We start from the raw sequence: 21078 nt of genomic DNA on the forward strand, positions 1-21078 counted from the left end.
CAATTCAACTGATCCACTATGAGCGGATGGACCGATGTAAACAAGTCTTTAGTGCTTTTCTGGACCTTGACAACAACTGACTCCATGATGTCTATGAGGAGGCCTGGAAATCTCTCGGTGTTCTGAAATTCTCTTAAAATTTTGAACGTCATGTGGGCGAGTAAAAATAACACACTTTTGATTTTGAGGTGAACTTTTTCTTTAAGGCTGAACTGTCCTGTTTCAGAGTGACCAGCATTCGAGAAAAGAGTTTCTAGAGAATCTGGATGGATGTCCACCCTGTTTCTCTGCTGCGGTCCAGAAGGTGTTGGCGACCCGTCTCGTTTCTCCAGAACTCTGTGTTCTGCTCTTCTCTGCTGGAGTCTCTCAGCGCGAGTGTTGTCCCATCTGTTCTCAGAGCTGCTCCTCTGACACTTTCACAATGTGGACGAGACTGTAAACTGTGTAGAATAGGTGCACTTTTTAAGATGATGTGATTCAGCATCATCAGTGTAAATGAGAGCAATGATCCAGTATAACACAAACTGAAAATGGAATAAATCATTTTATTATCACTTTGAAAAGTGTCGGGCAGTGAGTCAAAGACATTCAGAATCTAAAGTCAGATTGACAAACGCTGAGCATCTTCAAGACAGACAGACAGACAGAAAGATGGACGGATGCTTGTTTTACTCAATGTGTTGCATCTCAAAGCTCTGACAGCTCATGTAACGGATGTGGTGTTTCAGCTCAGAGAGTCCAGTTGTGTTTGAATCTGCTCTATCTGTAAAACACACAAAATGTTTATCTGCGTTTGCCACACGGCACAGGATCACAGCATCATGTGAAAGTCAATCTGACCTTATTGTAGAAGTGCAGCAGTTCCTGGTGATTGAATTCCACAAAAACATTCTGCAGCTGAAACACAAAGCAAAGAAACATCTGAGAACACGTGTGACGTGTTTGAGAACAAACAAATATCACCAGTACAAAAACAGCGTAAACACAGAGATGAAACTGTGTCTCTTTACCCTTTCAACCTATCAGAGATACCTCAGGGTGAAATCTGTGCGTGCGCGCACGTGTGTGTGTGTGTGTGTGTGTGCGTGCGTGTGTCGAGCTGCGTTAGTGCTAAAGACATTAATGACACACAACATTATCATCCATAATCAAGAGATGTGAACTTCAGCTGAGCCGTCTGATCTGATCTTCAGGAAATGTTCATCAGTACCTTCACAGGATCTGTCTGAAGAACATCATAAAACCCACATGATGATTCTCACCGTATGAACTGTGTGTGTGTGTGTTGACAGATCTGGGTTAATGGCTGGTGGCAGTGAGAATCTCAGGACGTTTGCTGTGACTTCAGCAGCTTTACACACAAACACGTCCATCAATGTGGCCGATTGCATTTTAATCACACACTCAAACATTAATGACTAACGCCACTGTGACACAAAAAAAACTCAAATAAATATTTGAGATCAACCTCACGCTGTAAAACTCCAGAAAACACAAAAACTAGAGAAGATACTAAATCCAGCAGCAGCAGCAGACGGTCTGTAAGCTCTTTATGAAGAAATGATGATGAACATATGGTGAGCAGACGTTCTGATAGATTAAGATGGAATATATCAGTAGACAGAACCGCGGGACTCACAACATGACTAAACACATTTCAACAAACCAGATGATTCCTTTAGACCTCAGTTCATTTTCATTGACTGTCCAAAGAGCAATTTATTAAACATGTATCACAGTAATCTCATGGTTTCATTCAAATACCTTGAAGTATCAGATAAATACCACATTACATAACCATTGTTTAGTACTACGGTCTCTGACAGCAGAAGTAAGGGTTAGCTTATAAACGAAAACAAAACAATCTAATGAAACGTAAAGCAAACGTTTCCATGAGGTCAACGATCTTCTTCTTCGGCTCAAATGGAACGTTTAAAACGACACTTAAACACTCTTCATGAAGAAATCTTCAGATGATCTGTTGCCATGGTCACCAACTCCTGGAGAAGAACTGAGCTGCTGTATCTCAATCACAAGAGCCCATGGCATCTTTCTGTCTTTAAGAGAAAATAATAATTTGACACATTAAAAGTGTAACTTCACCCAAAAATGAACATTCTGTCATTAATGTATATTTAATGTAAATAATCATTAATCACCTTAGAGTTGTTCCAAATCTGAATAAATGTCTTTGTCTGGTTATGAGAATTCTTCCAAACATCTTTCTCTGTGTTCATCAGAACAAAGACATTTAAACAGATTAGGAACAACTGGATTGTCATTGTTGGGTGTAGTATCTCTTTAAGATTGATTTGAAAAGCTGCTAATCCCTGAACTGATATGTTTTTACCTCCACTTTCTCATTTTAAATATGTTAACTACATTGTTTGAAGTAGGGCTCTGCACGATCTAAAGATTTCAGCTCAGAAGCCTTCTAAACAGAAATGATAACAATAAACAAAAGCTGAAGAATCAAGAGTCAAAGGTGCAGAAAAATCTCCTTGTGTGTTAAACTGCAACACAAACAACACAATGTCATATTTACTTCACGAGCTCACTGAACTAAAGACATGTTCAGAAAACAAGTTTGTACAACGTTCAATGGTATTCGATGGTGAGATGATGAGCACAAAATGAAAGACGGTTCATTGTTCTGTCGCTGAACTATAACTGAAATATCAGTGTTATAAAAACAGATGTGACTAAAAGAGTTCATGACCCAGAGTCTGATCTCAGATCTGATATTTGTTAAGTAAAGCTGCGGTCATTGGGTTTCCTCTATTAGAATAAACCACATCCACCTGCGGTCCAATCAGAACACATACACACTGCAGGAATATTTGATATGAACTCTGATCGACTCTATTGATGTGCGTCAGTAAACTCAAGTTTCTTCTTCTGTCCACCACAACAACTGCACTCGATCTGCACGGTTTCTCATTCAGATCCCACGACCACACCACAGCATTTCAGATATCTCCTGTGAAGAAGAAGAACATCTGCTGATCCTTCATCTCTTTAATGTCTCTCTCTGCTTTAGATTGATCATGATTGAGTTCTTGAGCTCTCATAAACATACATGTGCATTACAGAAACTTAACAATTTCAATCCAAATAGAAATAGTTTGAGGTGGACGGGAACAGCTGTATGTTCTGTCTGAAACTGGGTTACACCAAGTGTTTGTTTACTTGCTCACAGGGCTTGTTTACAAAACTTCAAATAAATCCCACAATGCTTTGAGACGGCCTCATTAAAACACTTGTTTATGAGTTATTTACATATTCACGGCCTCGGATTGAAGGATGAGGTGAAACTCCTCATTAATAAAACTCAAGGGTGATATATTTCTCTTGTGATGTTATATAAGTTAGAGAGGAAAGAGAGTTTGTGTGACGCACACACAATTTCTGCGACCCAATTCGCATACCATCCGTACTAAATAGTATTCGAAATGTAATAAAACATCCCAACTCTAAAAATCGAAACATTCCCTAACCATGGTACATTGAAAAGAGTATTCCAAAGATTCCATTGCATTACTAAAATTAAATAACTGATGAGTCACTAGATTAATAAATATAACATTACATATGAACAATAAATGAATAAATACTTCAATAAAAAGAAGAGCTGTCTTTTGATGTGTGTGACAAAGTTTATGGTCACAATGTTGTCTAGGCAACAACTGCCACTCTGTTTCCTGCTAGTACGTCCCAGTGCGTGCATATTGTTTTGCTACACACTAAAGTGTATATATACTCCATATAGTGCATAGCGAATTGGGACACAGCAAATGTTCTTCAGGTTTCACACGTTGTGTGATGTTGAATACATCCCGCTGTCTCAGCACAGTAAAGCTACGCTCGTGTGTTGATTGAATGCTCTAAAAGTGGGTCATTCTATACTGTAAACACACAAACAACAGAGCACACGCGTGTGACATCTTTAAACTCGAGCTTCATGCAAAGCAGACACTTGAAGAGATGCAGAGAAGGAGGATGTTGTTCTCCCGACACAACACAAAATTCATCATCAGGAGAATCATCAGCTCATACATCAGATCAATAGAGATGGAAAAAGAGACCACCAGAAAATGCTCCTAATTAGGATTCTAACATTGTCAGGCAGCTACATGTCAAGTCAAGTCAGCTTTATTTATAGCGCTTTTTACAATTTTCATTGTTACAAAGCAGCTGTACAAGAAAACATTGACTATAAGTAAAACATAAAAGGTTATGGAAGTCAAAACACAGGTCAAATATCAGACACACTATAAATTCCTATATGCAGTGTTAATTAAATTCTAGCAGCCCCCCCGGCCAGGCAAACAGTGCAGAACAGTCTGCAAACGGTGGCGAGGAACCCAAAACTCCATTGGAGGAGACCAGGGGATTCCAGATCCTCTCTGGCAAACACTGCAGCCTCTGCACAAGCTCGACAGTGCTTGCACAACAAGGCAAAATAAAAAAAGTTAGATTTAAAATTATCATTAATAATCTAATAGCGACTGAAGTTTTGTAGAGTCGCCACGTCCAGCATTTGTCAGGTCTGGGTATGGACTGCATCCTGCCCGCTCCGGTAACCTTGGAACAATGAGACAAGACCGGCTGAGAGTAGAGTACTGTTCTGCACTCTTTGATGCAACAAATGCATCAGTTGTTATTGGAAGTGTCCCTGGTTCCGGTTTATCTAACTAGTGCAGCCTAGATCTTTGAAATACATATATTATGATATTGTACTGTATGCAAGAGTAAAAAGATGCGTCTTTAGTCTAGATTTAAACTGACAGAGTGTGTCTGCCTCCCGGACAGTGCAGGGAAGACTGTTCCAAAGTTTAGGCGCTAGATAGGAAAAGGATCTGCCGCCTGCACTTGATTTTGAAATTCTAGGTATTACCAACTGACCTGACGCCTGAGAGCGTAGTGCACGTGATGGACTATAATACGTAAGAAGTTCTCTCAAGTAGTGAGGAGCTAAACCATGCAAGGCTTTATAGGCAATAAGCAAGATTTTAAAGTGAATGCGATACTTTATAGGTAACCAGTGCAAGGTTGACAGAACCGGGCTAATATGCTCATACTTTTTTGTACGTGTAAGAACTCGAGCTGACGCATTTTGGACCAGTTGGAGTTTTTGTAATAGGCCTGCAGGGCAACCACCTAAAAGTGCATTACAGTAATCTAGTCTTTATGTCATAAAGGCATGCATAAGCTTCTCTGCATCATATGACGTAGTTTAGATATGTTTTTAAGATGGAAAAACGCAATTTTACAGGTGTTGGCGACCTGGTTCTCAAGTACTATCGAATAAAACGCCAAGATTCTTAGCTGAAGATGAGGGTTTTATGGAAGATCCATCAATAGTTAAACGTACATGTGTATGTAACAGAGCAAATAAACCCGATATATTATCAGAATAAACCAAACGATCAAAGAATGTCAAAAGTCATATTTAGATCATTGGGAAAAGGAAAGTAAAACCCAAAGAAAACTAGAATGCTATCGGACCCTTAAGAGAAAATACAGAGAGAGAGACTTTGAACAGCTTTATTGTAAAATAAACATGAATACAGAACAAAAACTGAAATATGGCAAACACCATCCATTAGACTAACCAATCACTGAAAAAGAGCTCATGGATCAAATCCAGACCTGACCGCAAAAAAGTCAAGAGGACTAGATGGGAACCTTAATGAAATGGTAAGAAATATAAATCAGAAATTCAAACTGGCCATACTGAAACTGTTTAATTTGATATTAAGTGTTGGATATTTCCCAGACATATGGAATAAAGGACTCATAACGCACATTTTTAAGAGTGATGACAAATCAGATCCAAATAATTACAGAGAGATCTGTGTGAAGTAATTTGGGGGAAATGTTCTGCAGCATCATCAATACAAGACTCATACACTTCCTTACAGAACATAACGTCATAAATACAAGTCAGATTGTTTGGTGTACACAGATTCAATCATACAAGTGTACATTGAATCTGATCTGATTCATAAAAAAAGACAAAATGATTTGCTTGCTTTGTAGACTTCCAAAAAGCCTTTGATTCAATTTGGCATGAAGGTCTGCTGTCTAAACTTCTAGAATCAGGCATTGGGGCTGTATGTATAAAATATTATTAAAACTATGTATCTAAACCCTAATTTGCAACAAATAAAGAAACAGAATTATTTACTCAAGGAAGGGATGTCCACGATCACAGAGCCTCTTCAATATCTACATTAACCCATTGGCCAAACACCTAGAACAAAAATCAGCACCTGGTCTCACACTACACGACTCCAACATAAAGTTTCAGCTGTTTGCTGATGATCTGGTCCTTCTATCTCCAACTCAAGAGCATCTACAGCAAAGCCTGGACACTTTGCATAAATTCTGTCAGACCTGGGCCACTACTACGAACAAAAATATTAACATTCCAGAAAAGACCCAGAAGTCAGGGAAAGACACACAGTTTCCCTCTAACTGCCCACACATACCTCGAGTTGAAAATAAGTACCACTGGAAACCTGAAGCTGGCCATGAATGAATTGAAAGAGAAAGCAACTTGAATGTTAGATAGAAGGGTTAGATAGAAACTATACGACAGCAGAATATGTGAGTACAGTGAAAGACTGTAAAAAACACTCTTCACATAGAGAAGGGGAGACATGGACAGAACTGGTCACCCAAAGAGAGCCGCATCTGCCAAATACTGTGACCGAGGAGATGTAGAGACAGAACATCACTTCCTCGTCATCTGACACGATTATCAGGAAATAAGAAAGAAATTCTGTCCCGAATTTGAAATCATTTGCCCTGACTTCAGGAACAATACACAACTTCAATATTTATTTCAAATATCTGCAGTTAATGTGCTTTCAAGATGATAAGCAGCAAAAGAAGCAGACAGTGTGACAGAAAACACTTCTTTTCTCACATACGGCCTCACACACGCTGAACTTCAGCCAAACCCAGCAACAGAAAACAAAGATGTGACATCATCACGATCTAGCGCTTTCCATCACAGCAGCACACAATGAGACGTGCCGGTGGGAGATCTGCATTCACACAACACACCCTCTGTATCCAGCTTTCTGAATCTACTGAAGAAACATTTCTGCACTGAGGTTCAACCCCAAAACATGTCATGAAAGAGAAACGGATGATTATTACTGTATTGAAAATGAAAGACAAGTGTAATTATTCTCTTTATCTCTGATGCTGGCGGTGAATGAGGTTGACGCTGCTACACCAGCGAGAGATTCTGCTCCTCTGTGACCAAACCCAGAAAAACAACTGAAAAAAAATCTCTGATGAAGACAGAGAACAAGAGATAAACAGCGAGTCTAAAGTCAAGAAACACTCTGAGAGACTCACAAAGTTCTGCGTTCATTCAGATTCAGTGTTTCACAGCTCTTATTTCCAAACTTCATTATTGAGAAGCTGTAATCTAATCTTCATTTATAGATGATGTCTTCATATATCAGTCTGAACTAAAGCTCAGGTCACTTGTGTTTAGTGTCATCAGTCATGTTCAACCACTCGTTGTAGTCGTGTCTATGAACCGAATGATATTTACATGAGCACACAGACGTCTTATTGTGTTCAAGACGATAAACACGGAGATGAACGCTTTCCCAAAAGCACCTCTGTTATCTCACAAGATCAAATATACACCACCATCTCAAACACTCACAACACCTCATCATCATCATTCACCAATCAAACCCATAGATCAGATCAGTGAACCTGACCTCTGGTAGATCTCTAAACACATTCAAACAATAAAAATAATGAATTTGACAGGAATAACTCTTAATAAAGCTAGAACCATCAATAGAAGTGTGTTCTAATATATTACATCACATTACAACCAATAAGAATATTTTTCACACACAGCTGCAACCACTTTTTATCTTTAATTGTGGAATTTATATCAAGAATGCTAAAGAAACAAACATATGAAACAATATCCACAACAATAATATAAAATATCTATTTGAAGACAGAAAAGCACAGTTCAAAGCACAGCAGAGCTTCAGACGTCTGATCTCCATTTTAAAACCCCACAGATCTCCTCACACACACTTCATATGTGCAACCACAGCGCCACCAACAGAGCCATAGACGAATCACAGCTAAGCTCAACATTACTCCACCACAGCACAACTTCACCTGTATTTAATGTGCAGTGTCGTGTTTAAAACATAGAGACCAATGAAACTCTCACAGCTTTCTAAGTGCACGTTTACCTCAGCACCGTTTTCTGCTCGGAGCCCGACATCCAGAACTGCGTGTGGTGCTCTGAGTTTGCTCTGAGACGACCGACCCATCTGAAGATTCAGCTGCCAGCCCACCTGATCCAACTGAATAACACACACAAACACTGATTTACTACGGACACGACCAATAGATGTGAAAGCTTCAGATATGACTCCTAGAAATCGGTTCAGTCAGAAAACTCTCAAGACACTCAAACTCTGAGATCCTTCATGAGTAGAATATAGACAAGATAAAAACAGGTGCAGGCCTTAGATAAATGAGGACATTTAAGTAGCTTTTATAAACGTGTCTTAAAAGAAATAGGTGTGTATATTGAGACATGTCAATGTGTTTTAAGGCTTTCTTCAGTCAGAACACAGATCGGTGTATGTAAGAGTTGGGTTTGGTGTCTGTGCAGTGAAGCAGTGAGTTCTCACCGTCTTAGGAGAAAATATTCTCTGGCGGATCTTCTCCAGCTCATCTGGACCGGCTGCGGCCCAAATCTGACTGAACGCTTCAGCTTTTTCACACACAACGCTGATGTTCTCCAGCTGCTGTTTAAGGGATGCTGGTTTCACATTGTGATAGACGGCCTGGAGAAACCCCAAAACATTTCCACATTTGAAACTAAACTACTTTGGGATGCACAGATATGAACATTTTGGCCGATAACGATAACTGATGATTGTTTTTAAGATTTGAAGCCGATACCCGATATATTGTCTGATATACAGTCTCTAGATATTAATACAACATTTCCTAAGACTGAAACAAAAGGCAAAAAGTGGAGAACAGCTTTTATCTGAAAACATTGACTGCAGAACACAAGGAAACCGTTAGTTCTCTTTTCCCCTGAATATCACGTATCAAGTCTACTTTACACCAGTTAAAGATCCTTCAAACTTTTCTGATATATTTTTATTTCATAAACAAACTATAGATGTTCTTCCAGAGCAACCCAGAGAAATGTTCTTGATATCCACGAGTCTAACAGGTCTCAAGACAGAAAGCCTTCAGACTCAAACATTATGCTTTTAACTTAAGGTGCATCCCTAAACCAAACCACATTTTCTTAACAAACCTAGAAATGTTTAAGACTGTAAAAGTAGAAACAGAATAAAAAGTCTGTAAAAGAGTTTCATCCACCTGCTCAAAGATGAAGGAGACGGTTTCCAGCACCAGCTTGAGAGATTCTTTCTCCAGAGATAAAGCGATCTGTAATTTCTCTTCTTCCTCTTCACTGAACGAACGCTCTGCCTACAACACACACACACACACACACACACACACACACACACACACACACACGGAACACGGAACACACACACGGAACACACACACGGAACACACACACGGAACACACACACGGAACACACACACGGAACACACACACACACACACACACACACACACACGGAACACGGAACACACACACGGAACACACACACGGAACACACACACACACACACACACGGAACACACGGAACACACACACGGAACACACACACGGAACACACACACGGAACACACACACGGAACACACACACACACACACACACGGAACACACACACACACACACACACACACACACACACACACACACACACACGGAACACACACACACGGAACACACACACACGGAACACACACACACACACGGAACACACACACACGGAACACACACACACGGAACACACACACACGGAACACACACACACACACACGGAACACACAACGGAACACACACGGAACACACACACGGAACACACACACACACGGAACACACACACACGGAACATGAGTAGTGTGAAGTGATCAGAAAGATGTGTTTGTGCTGATCTGATGTGACAGTGACCTTCATGTGAAGTTTGTGCAGAATTCGAGTCAGAAGCCGAGAGAACTTGCTGTTGTCAATGGAGTTGATATAAAGCACAGCTTCTTTAATGCTGGAAAACACAAACTCATCAACAAAAAGAGGCACTGATCACAGATACATGTTTATACGTTTGATTCCAACATGAGATGTTTTTCTTTTAGTCAGCTGTATTTTTTGAGTTATTACGGCTTAAATCAAAGCAACTTCAGTTCAATGACTGACATTCATTGGAATCCACAACAAACAAAGTATTTAAATACGGAGTTACCGCACAAAGTTATGAATGACACTTCTTGGATATCGTGTTGTGTAGTGACAGCAGATCTACACTCATCGAACACTTTATCACCATATTAACATGTATGTTGTGCATTCAGTGTGTATGTCATGGAGAACATTCACTTTACCTCTGTGTCTCTGCGATCATTGAACTCATCGTCAGTCAGTTTGTCTTTTCACAAACAGACACACTTCCTTCCGCTCGGGCACGTGATGCGTGACGTCCACAAGCCGACGCACCAGCACCAATCGAATTCATGATCACACATTATTTGAAGATTCAGGGGAAAGGTTAAATATGTCTTTCCTATAAAAATAAAGGAATATACCCAACCCTTACTAAAGTCACCACGATTCCTCTGCGCTACAGGATCCACACGAAGGGTTTTCGGATCAAGAGAAAACATCATTGTTATCATGCCTATGTGTAACAACAACATGTTTTTATTATTATTATGCTTTTACTACATGAAATATTCAGATGTTTTCTTCTATATGCAGACAGATCCACTGTCAATATGTCTTGAACGATCTTCTAGAAACCAAGTTTTCAGGAAGTTGAGAATGTGCTAAAATAATATGAATTAAACCTCAAGCCCTTTAATTGTTTATCCACCAAGAGAGAGAGAGAGCTTGTGGTACTGAGTTCATGCTTTGTGTGTTTTTCCATTTCAATATTTTGTCACACTTTGTGTGTTTAAACTGATTTTATAGCCCACACATTAAAAAACAATGTTGCAAGAAAAAAATAATCAGCCACTTTATTTTGTTGCAAAATAAGAAATACATGCAGCAATTAAAACGAACACAAAACTAATTGCATAAGAAAAGAGAAGTCAAATAATATATAAAATACTCTGAATACATACAGTATAAGACCAGCTATATATTTAGACATATACAGCATCATTTAGATATTTCCATGATGGAATGTTTGTTAGGAGCAACACACACACACTCGCACACAGCAGCAAAGAAGTCAATAAATACTTCATATCTCTGATGATATTACACACGCACGCACTGACACACACACACACACACACACACACACCATCTCCAAACACTGCAGCAGAGGAGAATCCATAAATACTTCATAGGTCTGCATGCGTGCGCGTGAGAGAGAGAGAGAGAGAGAGAGAGAGAGAGAGAGAGAGAGAGAGGTGTAAACACAGTTCATTCACTCCAGTGCACTACTTAAACGACGGCAGGTTTGGCACTTTGATGCTGATGTCCCCGATGTTGATGTTCTTGGGCATCTCTGGAAGATTCATGTTCTTAACAGCTGACACGGCACGTGCCGGAGCCCCCGCGATACCAGCCTGTGCGCACACACACAATTAAACACAAATTATGTCCTGAACACACACACACGCAATCAAATGTCAAAATCACAGTCAATCAATCATACTGGACATTAAACAAGATGCACACAGACATGATCTCAGAGCTCTGCACATGCTCGCTTCACATTTCAGCTGAAATAAAACATCATAGAGAGAAAATCTCTAATCCAACACTAATGACATGAACTGATGTAGCAGAAAGCACAAAAGCCACAGAATGAATAAAGAGAGAAGTCAACTTAAAATGAAATCAGTTCAGAAGAGGAGGAATCAAAAGCCGTCGGATGTTCACTGTGCACACATACACAGATATACTGAACAACACTGAGCTAAAAATAAATCAAATCACTCGCTTGTGAAGTTCATTTTTACTGCATCCCTCAGTAATAATAATAATAATAATAATAATAATGTGATGCTGAAACTACACACTTCATCCAAACATCAGGTCAGTGCCACTGATTTCAATCTCATTCATAAACATTTACTTTTAACTGTAGAAGTGTGTTTAGTATGTGTGTGCTAGTCCTCAAGAGGTCTGTGCTTTAGGTAACCTTGACTTGTACTGATGCACTCAAACTTAGCATCAGATTCATGTCATACAGCACGTGTGCGTTTCATGATTTAAAATATATATAAAAACACAAATTAAGATTGTCAAATGAAGTGATAAGCAGCAGTAAAGACTGACTGAGCGTGTTGGGATCTGATCTTAAATGTGTCTGTGCACGGAACAGATGAATGTGCTGTCGCCATGCAGAAATCAAATCATGCGTGTCAGTCAGTCTTTACCTTTCAATGCATCATGGGACAGTGCTCAAACAAACACTGAACAGCCAAAACAACAGGAAAGATCAGGACAGTGTACTTACCAAATATGAGCGGTCAATCTCGCTGAATAATATATCTGTGAGCTACACTACTGACGTCTGCCTTCATGTGCTACACGTCTACTGTCTCATTTCTCTACAGATATTCAGCTCTATTCTAACCTGTGATCCTGAGGACAAACATTCCCAAAACATTCAAAGAACAGAACCGCATCAAACCACATCAACATTTCTAGAGTCAGTGATGATAAGAGAATTAATGAAATCCTACATTTAATTCCGTTCAATGACATTTTTTACGCTGATTATACCAGACTCCAGATATTCAGACAGTCTGATCGGATCTTTATTTTCAGCTGCTCTTATCATTTGTATGTTTTATGGAATATTGCTTTAAGATGATGATGATTAGGAATGTTGGTCCTGAGGCAGAGCGCCACACGTACGGCAGGTGGAATTCAGCAGTACCTGTGTCTACCTGTCCTGTCTGGGAGACTGAAAGATAAACGTCTGCAGAAAGAGAAACATAAACTAGAGACAGTGAGGAAAAGAGAGAAAGACAGAGAGTTACAACAGCACACAAGAGCAGTCAGAGATTTCATCCGTCAGAACCACACAGTTCAGCTGTCAATCAAATATTCAGAGAGAACCCTCATTTGTGCAGCGTCCCCAACGTTTCTGTTCAACACCACGTGTAGGAAAAACATGTTCAAATGAAGACTGTGCAGGTCATATTTCACGAGAGACAATATTTTGCATTCTGACATGATGATAAGACAGATCTCAACCTTTCACTGATAGTGTGGGTAATAAAATGTCTAAGTTTGCTTAAACTGCACTCATATGAATACAACCCGTGGGACAACATTATAAACATCATCAAGATTCTGCACGGACTTAAAACAAGCCTTCGGTTTTCAGCTTCACACATGCTCTCTGGAGATATGAAGCCTCATTCCAATGAAAGCAGTGAATATGATTTGGTTTCTTGTACTGACAGAAAGAGTTTGATCTTTGGTTTCATCACAGAAGAGCAGCCAGAGCAGACACTCAGAGCAAACCGCATCACAGAAGGCCATTCTGAGACATGCACTTCACACACACACACACACACACACACACGTTCGGCTCACCTCTGATTTCTCCATCTTGTTTTGAGCCTCCACCTGTGTGATGATTTCACTCATGTTGGTTTCTAGAACCATCCCACCCATCACCATCTCTGCCAGGATATTGTGAACCTGCCGTCACACACAGAAATGGCACTTCATTTATCAAAACACTCAATGTGTGTGTGTGTGCGTGCACGTGTGTATTTACCTTATCCATGTGAAAAATCAGATCCAGCTCACACACATTCTCAAAGCATTTGTCCAGCGTTTCCACAAACACCTGCAGCAGACACGCACACACACACAGATGAGTGAAAGCCACACACGCACACATCTGATTTATTATCTCCGTGGGGACAGTCCATAGGTAATCCGTAATGTTTTTTATACTTTATAAACTGTATATTTTCCCCATCTTAAGATTATAGAAAACTTTGAACTTTTTGCATGTTTAGATTTAAAAAAATTATCGTTCTGTAAAATTGACAAGCGTTTTTGCCCATGGGAACCTCAATTTTGGTCCCCACGGTGACACATGTCCCCATGAGGTGGTGTGCATTCAGGTTTAGGTCCCTACTGGGATATAAAGATAAGACACACACACACACACAGTGATGTTAAATGAGGACATCAGCAGCACCTGAATCAGATCTAGAATGCCCAGCTCGCTCTCCGATGAATCCACACAGAACACAAAGTACAACGTGGCATAGTGTCTGTAGATCAGTTTGTTGTCCGATCCACCGATTAAGCTGAACACACAAACCGCAATGAGCAATGAATGATGACACAAAGTACACGTCATTAAACATCTGAGAAATGTTTCATTGTTTGAGTGTCTTACAGCCCGCCTTCCAGAAAATTACAAATGTTCTCATCTCTTTTGGACACCAGATGAAATGTTTCTCTGATTATTTGCTGCTCCGTGTCTTCAGTCTGTTAAACAAATAACAATTTATGGTATATAGTTAATAAATAAAAATATATGTAATGATTTAAGTTCTTCAGGCATTTAAATGTCAAGATAAACTGTTGTAAAAGAAACATAAAAAAATGTTCCACTCTTGCAGCTCCCCAATCTGACCAGTTGGTGGAGATCTTTCACTGTTCACATCACTGCCACGCTGGCAAATACCTCAAGAACATTCTTCGCCGGATCGTACAGAAACAAGGCTCATTTCTTTAGTGTCAGACATTGTGTTTAGAAGTTGTTGGGTTCTTTAAAGTACATGCAAGTTGAGAGAGAATTAAATTAACCTAAATGCTTTTTTTGTTTCTAAATAGTTTAATTTAAACACAGGATTTAAAAAAAAGAAAGTGTCTCTGACCCTCAAGTTCTGCTTCACTAACACACATAAATCCAGCTCACAAGAAAGGTTTAATTATCTTGCATGCTCATTCGTTCCGACACACAATTTACTGTCAAAATAAAAAAAGCTTTTCAACAGAAGTTCACTATTGGTCTCTACATTGGGTGCAAACGTAAAAAGATTAATAACTTTAATTAGAGAATGTGACGCTGACGTCACGCCGCCATCTTGGGAGGATCATACTCCAGTGCTATTATTGTTTTGATATGTACCATTACTTGTTTTGTTTGATGTATGGAGAGATCCAAAGAGATGGGGACCAGGGGCTTAAGGACTCTGCGTAATGCTATTGCAGTTTTTAACACGGCAAGACCGACCTATAATTTCCTAATACAACAAGAAAAACAAAACACTGCATTTAACGCACTAATAGCCATCCTCCCAACACGGCGTGACGCCGATTGACAAGCTCTATATGATCAAATACAATCGACATTTACAAGGAGTCTGTAGTGCGTGCACGCATGCTGTTAGGGTGCTTTAACTGCACACATGTACACTTTCACAACAAATATCACAAAAGATTCTCTCATCATGAAGAATATGTCCATCTCATTGTCTAGATGTTGTTTACAATGTGATGACAGAAATAAAAAACAAGAGCTGCTGGTGAAGACTGGTCGTGTAACTCTAGAGCTCGTGACAATGTCACGCGATATTCTGACTCTTTAATATTTCAAAGTCACTGTGTGTTTGTCGACAGACTGCGACCATCTGAATCCTCCAGAACATGATGAATAATGTGCTTAAAAACAATCATCATCCTTTAAGTGCCTTAAAATCAATAATGTCCCAATGAGAAAACTTCATTTATCTATGATGCATCCGTATAAAACAACTCTTCGCGTAATAAGGAGACACGTGACGCGCATATTACTGATGAATGCTAGTAGTAACTTAATAATAACCATAAGCGTATCATTTACTCACGTAATGCTCGTAGAATTTAGACAGTCGTGGTTTGCCATGGTTGTTAAATATCAGAATGGCTTTGATCATGTTCGCGTAAGATCGTGTGCAGCTGCAGCTGAAGTAGATTTATGAATCTTACAATAATCGATAACTAATAGTCACAGGAATCTGACACTCACGCGCACGCACAGATGAGCGTCCCGGAAACTAGCAACTGTTCAGCGTGACGAAGAGAGCCTTTCAAAATAAAAGTCACCAGTCTAAATTCAGGGAAAGGTTTTGAATCCGCTCAAATAAAATATAAATCGGAAAAGAGCATGGCTATTGCCTTATACATTTTTTATATCCAACAATGTAAAGAAAGTAAAGAATTCGGTATCACATATAGGCCTACGCCACTAATAGAATTGTATCTACATTTGGTACATTTTAACTGTGATGTCTGTAAACTTATCTTAAGACAAATGTTCCACAGTTAAGGAATGTTGGTACGAACTGTCAAAATTCCTTGTCTAAAATGTTGGGTTAGACTTTGATTTAACAATATGTGATGTAATAAGTTATTTCTCTCATTGTAATCATAATGTCTAGGGAATTGTATTCGCAAAATATTTGATTCATCAATGCAAATGTTTTTTATAATTAAAGTAAAAATTATATATTTGACTTTGAAAATACTTTATAAAGACATTTACACAATTAAAGGTTGTCTAATTGACTGAACATGGCCCGAGCTCCTTCACAGTAATGGGTACCGCCCGCCCAGAGTGATGCTGCAAAACTGTGACGACACAGAGGCGAGTTATTGGGTTAGATGGATTACACGATCGTGGATTTATTACAGTAAAAGCGTAGTTACCGTGTTTTTAGCAGACCATACCATGCTAAAGGCGAGACCATTGTTACCTTAGTTTGCTATGACGTCATGTGCACAGAACGTGTCACGAACCGCCACGTGATGGCGCGAGAGCTCAAGCGAGCAAAGCGGACACCCCTAACATCACTCGCGCAGCATCATATATTACTTATTATATTATATTAATGCAGGAGGTGCATTTGTTCATGGTTGCTTGCATGTGTCTCATCTAAAGAATCTGCAGAATTATATTAGAATTGATGTTAGCCCGTGGACGGTTCGTAATGAAAGTTTGTTTTTTAAATACCTTACACGTCATCTGTTAATATGGTCGCCTGCGTGAATATATCATACTCGTCATCACATAACAACAATCATGTAATTAATAATGATATAGCCCTGTACTTGTTGCTCTTATTCATTAGAATGACAATATAAAATGCTCTTTTGCACAGACAGCGAATGCACCACCCACTGAAGCAGGAGGTTATCACCCCCTTACCATCACCACCCCTCCACCTAACCCGTGGTAAATCCAAGCTGTAGTGGCGGGGGGGGACGCGTATGAAAGAGAAAAAAATGAACATAAATATTGTTCCAGACCATCATATGTTTGCTTGAATGCTTTTGTCCTGTGAACCGAAACCCGCAGCGTGTATGAATGTGTTTGTGTTATGGTTTGTTTTAAATGTGAGCGAATGGCTCGAGCTCGCAGTGGTACAGTCCATCAAAGTTCTGCTGCATGTATAAAAGGTGGAAGTCGCTCAGTGAGACAGACATCAGCACAACAATAGAAGATGGAGCAGACCGAAGTCATCAAACCAGAAACTTTGGATGATTTGATTCAAACTCTCCACAAGATTTTTGAAAGTGACTCCATCAATGTGGAGGAGGTGCAGAGCATCATGGAAGCCTATGAAAGTAACCCACACGAATGGATGAAATTCGCCAAATTTGACCAGTACAGGTATATATAATTATGCATTTATTTAGGATTGGTTATTTGTTTTCAAAGTTGGTGTAAACAGTTTAAAGAAAGTACACAGGTATGTTTACATACGTCAGGATTATTTTGCTCAGTTGCATGTTGAAAACGCAAACAGTTGATGCTTATGTGGCGAACACGCATTACATTTGATGTGTTTAGTGGAGAAAAGCAGATTGTGAAGCACACGAGATGTGAACATGTTTACCAAAAATGACCTTTTTTCCTCCGCTGATGTTGTGCGGGACTCGATGGGCGGAGCCTGTCTGAGAGGGCGGGTCTGAATCGGTCGCATATGGACCAATCGGAGCGCAGCTCTGGACGCACACCCGCTTCGCGTTCTATATAAACGATCACACAGACGAGCATCATATTCTCAGCACATCCAGTTCTGTTCTGGATCCTTCTACTGATGTCACGATGACTCATTCTGTCCCAAACACTTTCGGTTTCGCAACGAGTTTTCTTCGTTCTGAAAGTTTAGTTGAAACTGAGATGTGCAATTTGAATGATTAAATAAATAGTGTGAGCAGCTATCGAGGATGCATTCACAAACAACACGAATCTAATATCAATATAATAAAACCAAAGTTGACTGACAGTATGTATTTGGTTGAATGCTGAACAATATACATTTGAAATAACATTTTGAATGTGTGTGTGTGTGTGTGTGTGTAGGTACACCAGGAATCTTGTTGATGAGGGAAATGGCAAATTCAACTTGATGATTTTATGTTGGGGTGAAGGCCATGGCAGGTAAGAAAACAGCACTGAATTAGAGATGAAGTAATAAAAGACAAAGACGAAATAAAGCTTAGATGTTGTCGATTAATAATTAAACACAATACATGAGTCAAACATTTTTAATAATATTAACCATCTGATAATAACCAGATAAAAGAGTTCAATGTATTGCATTTATCACAGTCATAAAGAGAGATAACATACTGAAACACGTTAATAAAGAAAATATGGAACAGATTGAATTCCAGAAAAAAAGAGTGTTTGCTGTGGGTGTTTGCTGTGGGGTCTGTTTAAAACACACACACAGTAAAATCACCAGTGTTAAAAAGGTCAAATTCACTCTCACAGTGTATATATAATCCACGCTCTGTATACACCGTGAGAGTGAATTTGACCTTTTTTAACACTGGCGATTTTACCTTGCACACACACACACACACACACGCAGACAATCAAAGAAAAGAGCAACACAAATGTTAGATTTGTTTTGTTTGAGTTTGTTTGTGTTTGGTATCATCGCAGCAGCATCCACGACCACACAGACTCCCACTGTTTCCTGAAACTTCTTCAGGGACAACTGAAAGAAACTTTATTTGAGTGGCCTGATCAAAAACTGCAGGGCGGTATGGTCCAGAAAACTCAGCAGATCTTACTGGAAAACCAGTGTGCATACATTAATGGTAAGAGTGAAACTGTACATGTTGGGTTAGTGATGATGATAAACTCACATAGAATTGATTGATCATTATTATAAGAGCAATTGAATGATGAGGGGAACGGTGTGTTTCAGACTCCATGGGTCTTCATCGGGTGGAAAACGTCAGTCATACAGAATGTGCTGTTAGTTTACATCTGTACAGTCCCCCCTTTCAGTCGTGCCAGACGTTCGACCAGAGAACAGGACACAAAAACGGCGTCAAAATGACTTTCTGGAGTAAATTTGGAGAGAGGACACCATATGTAAGTGTGGCAACGACATTCTCTTCTTCTACTGATAAAATAAAAGAAAAGTGATTTTAATTTAAATCAAAAGTCATGTTTTTAGGCAGATAATCTACAGTCTGAGAAAGAAAAAGAATTGAATCCATCATTAGTTTGATGCTACTGAGGTGATTGTAAACATGTTTTGAGTGAATGAATGAATCCTGAAACACTGAAAGTTCATCCTGTGATAAGGCAGAAATAATCTTATCAATATATTAGTCATTCATGGAGTTTCAGACAGCTGAAGGTACATAGTAGTGAAGTTGTGTTGAATGTTCTTTGAACACATTCCATCGGCAGCGTTAAACCTCGGGTGTCAAACCCCCTCGCGGGCGAGCGAGTAGGATCCTGAAAGAGTTTTCCAGTCCTCCAGATGTATGGAGCTTAATTTCTTACACATGTGCTCCAGTTTTCTCATACACACCAAACTTATCATCCATTCAGAGATTGCATAAGTATATTTTGAGGACATTGCTGTCTGGACAAAAGTGTTTCCACATCAGAGCAGAACTTTGATAAGATAAGATACGAACTTATCAATTATCCTGATGCTAGTGCCTTGCTCTGTGTTTTTCTCATTTCAAGGTTCATTGAAGGTTCCTTTTGTTAACCGCATTTCCATTTTCTCCCAGGAAACAACCATTTCACAAGAAAACAACTGAGACGACGTTCGGCCAAACTCACAGGCGACACAGACTTTTTTGTAAGCAAAAAATTGAAGCGGCTGCAGCATTAAAAACCGTGATTCAACACTTTTAGAGATTGCAGAGGATGAAAGAGTCGTATTGGTAATGAGAGATGTTTAATCGTGGCCTAGATTTACATTGGCAAACGCTGCTGAAGTATGAATAGCTGCATTAGTGAAGCCGTGAATCTCTTCTTTGTTCCTCGCTTTCATTCCTGTGTGTCTGTGACCTGTCAGTAATTCCTCTTTTGTACTGTTACGGATGAGAGCTGTTTGAGTGAAGTGTGTCATTTATGAGAAGAAACGATTTGTCTTTTATTCCAGCCAAATGGAAATAATACCACCAATGTATTGCAGCACTTTCTACTGATAAACCCATTGATTTCTGTTTCAATTGTCTTCAGATGTCCACCTCAGAGATGAACATTCTCATTGCAGATGTTATAATCATGAATCCTGGTGCCAGTAATTGACATAAAAGCAAACAAATTGGGCCTCGTTGTTTATTATTTCAAATCAAACTGATTCTTAGATGTAAAGTTTGTTTTTAGTTTATGCTGACGTAAATCAAGTGCTCGGCCTGCATGAGAATTTCAAATATTTTACAGATTTCTTTTTGTATTGTTATTCTCACAAACCTTGACTGCTAAAAGTATGATTTCTGTAAAATGGCTCATTTGGTCTAACGCATTAATAAACTGTGTAAATGATTTTGTTTTTATGCTCTAACATACTGCCCGATTCTGAACTTTTGCACACTCACTTTACATCTATACACTTTATACATTTACAGTGTTGACTTCTTCGAGGCAAGTCACTGCATGCTTTATTGAGTATTT

At 39.3% G+C, this 21078-nt stretch overlaps 3 protein-coding genes across 5 annotated transcripts; 1 reads left to right on the forward strand and 2 right to left on the reverse strand.

The window, feature by feature from the left end:
* Positions 1 to 526: 526 nt before the first annotated feature.
* On the reverse strand, positions 527 to 10662 carry commd10 (COMM domain containing 10). Of its 2 annotated transcripts, XM_079466927.1 has the most exons (7): positions 10544 to 10662; positions 10116 to 10206; positions 9406 to 9516; positions 8697 to 8852; positions 8250 to 8363; positions 841 to 897; positions 527 to 763 (listed from the first exon to the last, which is right to left on the reverse strand). In XM_079466927.1, the coding sequence occupies exons 1-7, from the start codon at positions 10570 to 10572 to the stop codon at positions 725 to 727; spliced, it is 597 nt and encodes a 198-aa protein (XP_079323053.1). In that variant the 5' UTR covers positions 10573 to 10662; the 3' UTR covers positions 527 to 724. The 2 variants fall into 2 exon arrangements, with proteins under 2 accessions (XP_079323053.1, XP_079323054.1); XM_079466928.1 differs by lacking the exons at positions 527 to 763; positions 841 to 897 and adding an exon at positions 900 to 2057.
* Positions 10663 to 11150: 488 nt separating this feature from the next.
* On the reverse strand, positions 11151 to 17305 carry ap3s1 (adaptor related protein complex 3 subunit sigma 1). 2 transcript variants are annotated; one of them, XM_079468244.1, is made up of 6 exons: positions 17149 to 17305; positions 14548 to 14639; positions 14344 to 14455; positions 13912 to 13983; positions 13725 to 13832; positions 11151 to 11737 (listed from the first exon to the last, which is right to left on the reverse strand). In XM_079468244.1, exons 1-6 carry the CDS (start codon positions 17158 to 17160, stop codon positions 11609 to 11611), a joined length of 525 nt encoding a protein of 174 aa, XP_079324370.1. In that variant the 5' UTR covers positions 17161 to 17305; the 3' UTR covers positions 11151 to 11608. The 2 variants fall into 2 exon arrangements, with proteins under 2 accessions (XP_079324370.1, XP_079324369.1); XM_079468243.1 differs by lacking the exon at positions 17149 to 17305 and adding an exon at positions 16004 to 16253.
* Positions 17026 to 20949, forward strand: cdo1 (cysteine dioxygenase, type I). The gene is made up of 5 exons (XM_079468242.1): positions 17026 to 17808; positions 18505 to 18582; positions 19093 to 19250; positions 19361 to 19530; positions 20187 to 20949. The coding sequence occupies exons 1-5, from the start codon at positions 17639 to 17641 to the stop codon at positions 20214 to 20216; spliced, it is 606 nt and encodes a 201-aa protein (XP_079324368.1). The 5' UTR covers positions 17026 to 17638; the 3' UTR covers positions 20217 to 20949.
* The last annotated feature ends 129 nt before the right edge of the window (positions 20950 to 21078 follow it).

Source organism: Barbatula barbatula (assembly GCF_947034865.1).
Source record: "Barbatula barbatula genome assembly, chromosome: 11".
Taxonomy (NCBI): Eukaryota; Metazoa; Chordata; class Actinopteri; order Cypriniformes; family Nemacheilidae; genus Barbatula; species Barbatula barbatula.

Coding starts and splice junctions, on each gene's coding strand:
- commd10 (XM_079466927.1), bottom strand. CDS start 10,572: ATGAGTTCAATGATCGCAGAGACACAGAG. Junction 8,853..9,405: donor TCTCCTTCATCTTTGAGCAG/GTGGATGAAACT, acceptor GGGTTTCTCCAG/GCCGTCTATCACAATGTGAA. Junction 8,364..8,696: donor GAATATTTTCTCCTAAGACG/GTGAGAACTCAC, acceptor TGTGTTATTCAG/TTGGATCAGGTGGGCTGGCA.
- ap3s1 (XM_079468243.1), bottom strand. CDS start 16,072: ATGATCAAAGCCATTCTGATATTTAACAACCATGGCAAACCACGACTG. Junction 13,833..13,911: donor TGATTTTTCACATGGATAAG/GTAAATACACAC, acceptor GTGTGACGGCAG/GTTCACAATATCCTGGCAGA. Junction 11,738..13,724: donor ACAAGATGGAGAAATCAGAG/GTGAGCCGAACG, acceptor GTGTGCGCACAG/GCTGGTATCGCGGGGGCTCC.
- cdo1 (XM_079468242.1), top strand. CDS start 17,639: ATGGAGCAGACCGAAGTCATCAAACCAGAAACTTTGGATGATTTGATT. Junction 18,583..19,092: donor TGGGGTGAAGGCCATGGCAG/GTAAGAAAACAG, acceptor GTATCATCGCAG/CAGCATCCACGACCACACAG. Junction 19,531..20,186: donor TTGGAGAGAGGACACCATAT/GTAAGTGTGGCA, acceptor ATTTTCTCCCAG/GAAACAACCATTTCACAAGA.